The following is a 10,419-nucleotide window of genomic DNA, read 5'->3' on the forward strand; positions in this document are numbered from 1 at the left end:
ATTTAAGTGAGGTGACCCCGAGAACCGGCGGCTGGAAACAAGCCGAGGGGTCGCCCCAGCTGCCTGAAGGGAGTAAACGGGCCGGGATGCTTCGCCGGCCCCACTCCCTGTGTCCTCCTGCCTGGAGGAGGTCACGGAGCAGCTGCCCCCAGCGGGTCCCGCTCGCTGGCCCAGGCCTGGGCCGCCCGTGGCCCCTTCCCCTACTGGTCTGCGCCGGCGGGAAGCCGCCCGCACGAGGCAGGCACTGGGCTGGCCGCGGCTTGCGCCAGGATGAGGCGCGCGCGCTCTCCTCCCCTCACGCCTCAGCCGCACGTGGCGGGCGGCAGGGGAGCTGCGAGGGGGAATCTGCCTCCTACACGAAATGGCGGCGCCGCGTACCGCCCCTCTCAGCCGCAAAAGGCTAGGTACTGCGAGACCTGCCGTGTGAGCAATGGGCTTGAGAGGCTCCGGTGGATCTCCTCATCCGCCCCTCAGCGCTCCCCGCGGTGGTGGGTGGGCCCGGGCAAGTCCCCGCCTCGTCCCGCTTTTCACTCAGGCGGGTTTCAGGTGCGCGTGGTGTGCAAGCGCCTCGGCAGCGGGACGGCCGTGCCTTACAGCTGTGGGTCTCATAGCATAAGAAGAGGGAAGAGCAGGTGCTAAAGCTGTTAACTCCAGCGTTGGCTCGGTCGTGGGAACTTGGAGAGGGAATCAGCTTTGCTGCTCTACTTTTCACTTTGCTCCCGAAAGAGCCAGGTAGTAAGTTGTCCTTGGAGTTGGTTGTGAGGGGAGGTGCAGAGCCACACGAAGTCTTGCTTGAAAGCATGGTTAACAGGAGAAGTGGGTTTGAATTTCCGTGCTGGCTAGGGAAGGGGAGGGGTTGAAGGGAGGCCGAGTCTATGTTCTTTTGTCTGGGTTTTGGAAGCTGAGTGTGAGTTGCCTGTAGTGCTGTTGTCAAATAGCATAGTTTGTAGTATGTCTCTAACATTTCCTGTATTTACTGTTGAGTTTACTTAGAAATGACTAGTAGCAATGGCTGGTTTAAGAGCCCTGGAAAACCTGTCTTTGACCCCATGCAAAAGACAACTTTGCCAGGTTGGACTCCTAGGTGGCCACCCTTAAAGAAGTCACAGTCTTGGACTGTAAGGCCCAAACTTCCACGTTCTAAGAGCTGGAGTGCACCAGAAGTGACAAAAAATCCAGGTATAGTTTTCAGTTTACACATTGAGATTGGCTATGGAAATACTAGTGTTAATGCTGCTGAAAGTAACTTTTATGTTGTTCTGTTTTTTGAAAGGTTACAACCCTCTGTTCTTACTGCTGTGTTTTCTTAAATGACTTTTATAGCATCTACTTGATTTTGTTCTTCATCTTACGGCCTTTCATACGGGAAGTTTGTTAGAGATTCAATTATGAGACTTGGAGATAAGTTTTATTGTAGTTTTTCTTAGCTGGGAGATGCTTGTGCTTGAGTATGTGGCAACCCTGAAGCTGAATATTCCATCTATCCTAGAGCTGATCCAGATTAAAACCCGTATTTTTTTCTATTAAATGCAAAAGAACACATGATTCCCAGAAGTAGATGCTGCAGGAAATGGTCAGTGATTATTTTACAGATTTCCAGGTTAAAGACAATTGTCCACGTAGAGCATGGTCCTTGAAAGAGTGGCTTTTGAATGAAACTCCCAAGTGTGGATTTGCCTCAGGATACTGTCTCAAAACTTTTATGTATCTTATGAAACAACTAATTTGCTTCACGTAGCCGTCTGAAAAGCATGAGGGCTCTATGCTAGGACAAATGAAATATCCACCCACCTACTGTCTCAGTTCTGAATGTGGTTAATTGTGGTGGTGGAGGGGACCTTTGGGGTCAGGGTGCATGTGCAGTGCAGCTCTCCCCATCTTCTGTCCTAGCTGTCTCATCCGGAGCTGCTGTCTCTATTCAGCTGTTTCGTGGCCGAGTTTATTCGAGTTAATTCGGTTTTCAATAGTGTGTGTGGTTGCTAAAACTTTCACAGTGCCTTGTGACAGGGAATTCCACTACTTCATAGTTCTGTGTGAAAAACCACAGGCTCCATTGTTTTGATTGTGCTATCAGCACCTTTAATTTGATTGCTGATTTGGAAGGGAGGGGAGTGTTGCATTTACATGGAGTATCTGTATTTGGAAGTTAATAGATTTAGTACTTAAACTAAAAGCTTTGATAGATTTGAAAGAGGAGGCACACTCCGTAATTGCTAATCTTGGTCATTTATGATTCAGTACAAAGAAGTATTACTCTAGAGTGAAAAAATATGCTTTTTGTTCTTTTAAAAAGCAAGTAGATTTAAACTACTGGGAGACTATTCTGTTAACTTTGTTTCATAAACTTTTCTTATTATCAGCAATTCCTTCAAAGCAAGACCTAGCGGAGTTCATTGCAAGATATGAACAGGGAGCAATAAACGCAGTGTCTGCCTTACATCAATTTGCACAAATGCACCAGGCACAACTTGAATTTAAAGAAACTAATGTGGCAGGTAAACACTTCTTTTCTTAAACAAAATGGTTGCTTATCCTTGAGGTGATCGGACTTTTGCAGTTAGTGTTGATGTTACTTACAGCAGTGAATTTTTTTTACTGTGTTGCTTTGTGGCTGCCCTGGCTGTGACGCATGAGTTACTACAGAATTTGATCAAGATGAATCGTGTGACATTCAGGATACTACCAGAACTTTGAGAAAGGTGCATAAAGTGAAAGCCACCACAATTTTTGTGGAAGTGGAAAGTTTGAGTTGTGTTTAGCTAAAATTGTTTTTTTTGCCTCATATTTATCCTTCAAGTTAATAGAACTATATAAAGCTATGAATAAAAGTACCTTAAAATAATGTTACTAATTGTTTGTTATTTTTGTCCTTTAAAGGCAATATCATAAGGCCTTATTTTGCCATTTGTGCTGTGATAGATGGAATTTCCTACAAGACAGGACAAGGGAAAAACAAGAAGGAATCTAAATTAAATGCAGCTAAACTGGCTCTTGATGAACTGCTTAGCCTGAAGCCTGGAGAGTCAGGTAAATACCATGGCAACACCTAAGGAGAACTTGCAAAGTTTGGCTTAAAGGTTTCCTGTGCAGAACCCCTGGGGGTAGTTTCATGATACATTTCTTTATCAGGGCCTCTGTCAGTTTCTTGAATCCTTTGGGCAGAGCTATTTGCTGTATAGGTCTAAAGTAGTTTTGTTGGGGTTTGTTTTTGGTTTGGTTTTTTTTGGCATCAGTTTGTGGCACAGAACAGAGAATACTGAAGGAATTAACATATTTGTTGCTGTTGCACTTGATTTACTGCTTACTAGGCAGCAGCAATATGAAGTTGATCCTAAGTGGTTTGTAGTTTTTATGATTAAAAGGTTTCAACACTGAGTTACTACTTCAAAAAAATGTGGTTACCATAACATTTATTATCTTTTAAGGGTTGCTGCCTAAATAGTGCTGTGCCTGAATAGTTCTGTTGAATTGAAAATGGGATCATTCATAAGACACTTAGTAACTGAACTAGATGGAAAGGGGGTGAGATCTGTTTTTTGAAATTTGTAATGTCCATGCCAGTTTGAAATAATGTTGTGTTCTTAGGTCCTTCTGGTATTCCTGCTGAGCCCCAGACACAAACAGCAAATACTGTTCGTGTTTCAAGGATTGATTGTGGTGAGGAATAGTCTTGGCTTTCTCTGTTGATTCAGATTGCCCAGAAAATGCCTGGGTTTTCCCTTCCTTTTTCTTCCTTTTTAAAAAATTCTTTTCAAACATTTAGTGATTATTCTATGAAGTTACTGTTGTTTAACAGCATCTTTTTGAAGAATGCTGTGAGAATGTGTCACTGAAGTAGGCAGTTGACCGTCAGTTCTACCAATGGACACAACTTCTTCAGACTGCTGGAGTTTAAGTGTTGAATTGGTGACAGAAGTAGAAACGCTGATTTCTTCCCTTACTTGAAACACTGTATGGAGTAGGTGATCAGACTTGGTTAATATCCCAGATTTATCATCATGAATATTAAGCCTAAAGTATTGAGATATTCTTGTCCTTTATTTATTCATGTCCATCCTGATAGTCTTCAGAATCCCAAAAGTGGGTGTTTCTACCATGTGTTTAGATCTCTAATTTTACAAGTGGTCGATGATACCTGTTCCCTGCCCCTACCAGTTTGTGTTTTGCTGACTTTTATTTAGAAGGAGGACAGCTTATATATCAAAAACTTTCACAAACACTTGAAGAAGTATTTAACAGCCTGACTGCCAACCATCCTGAGTACCATAGTTTGGGAAGTTCACTGGCTGCCTTCATCTTTAAAAAAGGCAAGTCTGTTTTGATGGAGTATCGGGGGGGGGGGTTGGGGGGAGTGGGTGAAAAAGCTGGGCTGTTGGTGTTCCCAGAGAGCATGATTAAGGCCTTTCTGATCTAATTGGTAGTAAATGATTTCTTGCCCAAGTTGAGCCTGTTTTGCACATGGTGGCAAATGGCAGGTGATCTCCTTGTCCTTATCTTGACCTACAGACTTTTTCATTTTGTATTTTCATAGCATTGGTTACTTAGGAAAAGGCTTAAGATTATCAAGTCCAACTTGCTGGGGAAGAGGGGCTGTGAGAGAGCAGCTTGGTGGGCACCTGGCAACCACACAAAGTTAAGCCACCACAGTCATGAAAATAAATGCTTGCTTTTTAGGTGGAGGGTATGATGTTGTAGCTCTAGGAACAGGAGAATGTAATTACAGTCAGTACTTTCAGCGTTCTGGAAGAGTGTTGCACGACAGCCATGCCATTATTGCTGCAAGGCGTTCTCTGCTCAGGTGAGAATGTGTTGTTACCAGTACTCTTGTAGCCGCAGTTCTACTTTTGCAAATGTGGATGTAAGAGCACTTGCATTTTGTAGTTAGTACCTTCAGATAATGAATTGAAGGGGAATGTCCCTATATTTGTAAACAAAGTAGTGTTTTTCACATTTACTTAACACTTTCTTTTAGGTATTTCTATAGACATCTTTTGCTGTTCTATCATGAAAATCCAGCGAGGGCAGAGAAATCCATATTTTGCACAGCACCAGGCTCGAATCTCCTTACCCTTAAACAAAATACAACTCTCTTTCTCTACATGAATCAGCTTCCAAAAGGAACTGCTCAGTTAAAATCAGAGCTGTGAGTATCTTGGTGTTTCCAGAGATGATGTGGTAGATGATGAATTTGTTTGCAGCGACAGACACGCGAGTGTAGAAAACAAGCATTGTCTCATGTTTCTTCGGTTGAGGGGAGGAGGCTGTTCTGAACTGTTCCAGTGTTTTGGAGACATTAATGTTCTAGGTGGTGGAGATAAGTGTGTGAGATACAGCTCAAGACGATGATGCAAGAAGTTTTACATGGGATGTTGCTTTAGGGCAATGCTTTGTTTATGACAGATCTGCTTACCTGTTAGTTTCCCTCCCAAAATACTATTTAAAATACTAATAAATCATTGATTTAATCAGTGAGCAGGTTGCTTAACATCATCCTTTGCACCACAGGCCTGGAGTATAAGCCCGCTTGAATTTTTCAAACTATAGACTACTGCTTTGCTTTGTAGGAAAAAAGTTAATGAGAAAAACTCAATGTGATGAATTCCTGTGCTTATTTTTATACTTCTAACTTCTATGGAATTTCTGGGCATTTCTTTTTGAATATTTCAGACATTTAACAACCACAGCCACTGGTTTACCAGTGTCCTTTTGTGCTCCTTGCAGGGACATTTATACCACTGCACCACTGTAAGTCATGCAAGCTGTAGCTTTTTCATTGTATACAAAGCTACTTTCATACTGTGTTTGGGATGTTTGGAAGGCACAGTTGTGAGCTGGAGGTCACAGCCAGTTTGTTGCAAGTTGTGCTGACTGGGACAGCCTTTTCTGTTAGAACTTCAGAAGGGGTTCAGTTGCTTCCAGCGTCATAGCCTTCTCGTCCAAGGAAGTAGTTGATGAGACTGGATGCAGTCTGTAATCTACTCTATAATAGTTGACAGACATAAAATTCGGAGCTTTTTGTCCCTTCTGTACTTTCTTGAGACAAACTCTGGGAAGTATTTTCTTCTAAGACAGGATGTCAGCTGAGCAGCTGAATGTGATGTCTCTAAAATGTACAAATATTGAATGTAATGTAAAATCCAGATGCTGTTTTCTGAGAAAGTGTTGGATACCACCTCACAGTCTCTTTAATTAGAATACTTTCTCACATTTTCCTTGTCTTACTTCAGACCTCTCAAACCACAGTCTCTGTCTGCCTACGAAAAAAATGAAGAACTGAGTCTCCATGTTGTTGTAGAAGGCAAGATTTACCTAGCTGTGTGCTGTCCACCTGAAACTATTAAAGTGACCAGTATGTCAGCTAGTGACAAATTAACTAAGTGGGAAGTGGTTGGAGTTCAGGGAGCATTACTGAGTCACTTCATTGAACCAGTGTACATCAGCAGTATTCTTGTAGGTAAGCCTAACCCAAATTCCAGTGGGGTTTTTGGTGTGCTTTTGTATTCCAATCTGATTACATTTTTTTAAACTATGGACTAAACAGAGGTGGTTCATTAAAGAATTACAGTGTTGTCTGAAAAGATAGTAGATAGGTATATTTCTTTTTCATTCATCTTTGAAATGCCCTAGCGTAAAACTCAGTCTTGCTCTTCTGTCATTTTGGGTTTATTTTAGCTTGCCAAATTCTTTCCTTTACTAGAGTAACAGAAGAAATTCAGCATTGTTTTATAACAAACTAAACCTCAGATACTGAGAAAATACCAAGTGTGACAAATACTGTGTTAACTCTTCAGTCAGGTATGGTGACTTGAAGTGACAATGTTAGTCACCTAACTGTAGAGTGGAGCAGTGTTGGAAAAGCTGCCAATGTTTGACTGAAAATTCCCAGTTTCCCCCCACGTGTCTTACTGTGTGGTGTCCACAGTCTGTGGCTCCCTTGCCTCCCTGCCTTTGTATTGGTTTATGGATAGCAAATGGATGTTTTGTTGATGGCTAGGGATTACTGAGGTGATAGTGAATTCTCAGGATTTTGTGGGTATCAAGGACCCCAAACTGACACTGGAACTCCTATAGCTGTTATCTGTGTGGTGGAATTAGGTTAATGGGTATTACTGTGAAGGTTTTCAGGTGCTGCTGCTTCTCAGTATTTGTAATCCAAGACTTGCTACACAGGTAACTGAGTTCCCTAAGGGCTGAAGATGCAGCAGCTTTCCTAACACAGAAAAAGGTTCTTGAAGTGCTCCAAAAGATCTTGCAAGAGTTGGTGAATGTCTTCCTGTTCTTTCTGAAGTTTGGGCACCTGTGAATTGATTAAAAATTTCTGATATGCTCACTTAAATGTTATACAAACTAAACATGATCTGTAGCGTGCTGCCCTTTTATTTAGTAGAAATGGTAAGACCCTTCCTTGACATACAGTGGGCCAAAATACGCCTATTTAAGGAGGCAGTCAGAAATACCACTGAATGTGGAGTAACTCAGGCAAACTCCATAGTGTGTTTTCTCATTTAAGACATTAAACAGTTGGTGAAGAAAAATTTTTCCAGAAAGCAGGTATCTGATGAAGATAAGGATGCCTCTGGAGGAGTTGGGAATTAATTTTATTTCTGTGAGCTGAATATTGAAACTGGTGTTTCCAAACATGGATTTAGTGCAGAAAAGTGAATAGAATGTAGCCCAAAGGGAACATCTATGTTCTTTGTCTTTCTGTTTTTTAGTGTGATGTACTTTATATGTGATTGATTTGGTTTTGTTTAATAGGAAATGGAAATTGCAAGGATACAAAAGGGCTAGAAATAGCTATAAACCAGCGTGTTGATGATGCACTTCTATCAGAGCTTCCCATGCCTTACCTGGTCAACAGATCTCACATTCAGTTGGTGAACACTGCACACCCAGTTCAGACAGAATTTCAGTGGGAGTCTCTTAGTTTGAACTGGTCGTTGTCAGATACATCGCTGGAGGTTGTGGATGGGCTGACTGGAAAAACCATTGAAAGGTTAGAATTAGTTTTTATGATGTTGAAGTCATGGTTAGCTTTACTGTTCTGTGCCTCTTCATTGGAGTATTTTCTAAGCTATACATGGAGGCCACAGTATTATCCAATGAGAGATTCTTTCTTCTGTTAGGTGAATGCGGTCTATGATTAGTTGTGTTTTAAGAGATCTTGTAGCTTTACAGTGAAATGCCAAGATGAGAAATTGAATAGCTTTTGAATCGGTATCTTTATTCCAATTGTATGTTGCAGTGAGTGTTTTAGTTTAGCAGTACATAAAACATAGCAGCAGAGTTCAGATGAATTCCAGCTTGAAAAATGCATTTGGTTGCCTTATTGAAATACAGCTGCTGATTCACATTAATTTACATTTACTCATTGAAAGTAGTAGTAGTATCATATTCACGTGGCATTAGAGGGTGAAAAAATCCTGTGTTGATGAAAGCAACATAGCTGCAATGTATGTGGTAGTGAGCTTTATTTGTTTTATTTTGACTGTAGCTCACCATTCAAAAGTGGCACTTCCATGGCAAGTCGCCTTTGCAAGGCAGCCATGTTCAGTCGTTTCAGAGCGCTTGCTAAGGAAGCAGAACGGAGTGATTTGCTTCAAGTTGCAACATACCATGAAGCCAAGGTGAGCTGGTACAGGGGGAGGACATTTTAGTAAGGAGTCTCTTAATGGCTACTCTCAAAGCTAATTTGATAGCACAGATGACTTTCTTTTTTGCTGAAGACTTCTCCTGAACAACTGGATCTCCTTTATTGCCTAACAAGGTCAGAAATTAGAGGTTTCAAATGAAATTTGTCTACTGAATTAATCTTGGAAAAGCTTCTCTGAAAATCTGCCATATGTCTGCATTTGGAGGTTACTGGCCATTTTCCTCACATAAGATAGTTTCATATAAACAAGGTTAGGGATTTTCTGTTCATAAGTTCATTTTCAGTCTTCTATTTGTTTCATACTTAGTAAATATTTTTTTTACTACAATGTACTCCTCTGGAAGGATTCTTACATTGTAGAGGAGTAGAAAGTGGGAATGGTTTATTGGAACAAAGGCATTCACTCCCAGGCTTTCCTTTGTGGTATAAAAATACAGAGAAATGACTTAAAGGAGCTGCTGTGATTCTTCAATTCCTGTAAACACAGTTAACTCACTTCTGTCTGTATTTGGAAATACATAACGCCTTACTTCTCAGTACTCTTCCACGTTTTTCTTCGTGATTTAAGAGATAAATTTTATTTCCCAAATCGCTGTGAAACTGAGGCTTTTATAAAGTACCTGTTTGTCCTGTTTGTTTGTTTTGACTGTTGAACTGCTAACAGTGTTCACCACAAGTTTAGGTCTGCATTGACTGATACCAAATGTTTATTTTCAGTGTAAAGATACTGTTGGAACAGAAAAGATACAGAAAAAGAATAATGTTTAACAGAACAGTTCTGTCATCCCAATTTAAAGACAATGGTTTTTAAACTCTTCAGCACTTTTCTTTCACTGTCAGCAACATAGGAGCTGTAAGATTTGTAGTTACCTTTTCTGCAAGGTTTGTGTTTATGCATAATGTATGCTGGTGGTGAAAAATACAGATATGTAACCATCATTCTTGAGCTGTTTCAAGACAAGTCTTTTTCTTTTTTTCAGATTCAGTCCAAGTTGTACCAAAGAGCTAAAAACTTAGTGCAGCGTTCCATGGAGCAACATAATTATGGATCCTGGATTGTGAAGCTTCCATGTATCGAACAGTTCAGTAACTGAGTGAGAGGTGGACTGTCGGTCAAGGCAGTTTGGATATTTTCTCTAATTCTGGTTAATGTTTAATTGTAGGATTTATATTGGCAGCAAGAAAATCATCCCAGTCCTGCTGCTTGTCAATTTAAGTGCAGTTATTGAACCATCTGTAACAGATTAGTCTTTTCCAAAAGTTGATTCTTCCTCAGGGGAGTACCCAAGAGCCTTGCAAATCCCTGATGTCACTTGCTTTCTTCTCCCTTGCTACCAGCCCCCACACACCATGGATTTACTAATGTTTTGTGGGGTTTTTTTTGTTAGTTTCAAGATTACACTGTGTTGATTTTCTTCTTTTCCCTTGCCTTTTTCACACCTGTCTTTATAAAGAAATAATTGATAAAAGGTGGTTTAGTTGGACTCTACACCCACAGACTGCTTTATCACCCTACTGACAAGTCCTCCCCAAATTGCCTGTGTAATCTGCCTGTCAAGAGGGAAGTTGCTTTGTTGTAAGCTGTGGTAAGAATATGGTAAAGTTATCATAATGTTTTGAAGGATGTTGTTAAGTACCATATTGGGGGTTTGTGTGCTGTTGTGAAGCACAAGTGTATTTCAGCCACTTTCATCCTGTTCCTTGGGTTTTGTATATGAGGCAGTCTGGGAAGCTGTTCCATCATAATCGATGTATGAGAACATAGC

At 41.0% G+C, this 10,419-nt stretch overlaps 1 protein-coding gene across 1 annotated transcript; it reads left to right on the plus strand.

Moving 5' to 3' along the window:
* Window positions 1–995: 995 nt before the first annotated feature.
* Window positions 996–9,747, plus strand: ADAD1 (adenosine deaminase domain containing 1). Its single transcript, XM_054172510.1, has 11 exons — window positions 996–1,253; window positions 2,294–2,495; window positions 2,878–3,027; window positions 3,586–3,657; window positions 4,182–4,307; window positions 4,675–4,798; window positions 4,973–5,143; window positions 6,228–6,454; window positions 7,759–7,996; window positions 8,495–8,627; window positions 9,634–9,747. Exons 1-11 carry the CDS (start codon window positions 996–998, stop codon window positions 9,745–9,747), a joined length of 1,815 nt encoding a protein of 604 aa, XP_054028485.1.
* Window positions 9,748–10,419: the final 672 nt, after the last annotated feature.

The sequence above is a fragment of the Dryobates pubescens genome, chromosome 24 (assembly GCF_014839835.1).
Source record: "Dryobates pubescens isolate bDryPub1 chromosome 24, bDryPub1.pri, whole genome shotgun sequence".
Lineage (NCBI taxonomy): Eukaryota > Metazoa > Chordata > Aves > Piciformes > Picidae > Dryobates > Dryobates pubescens.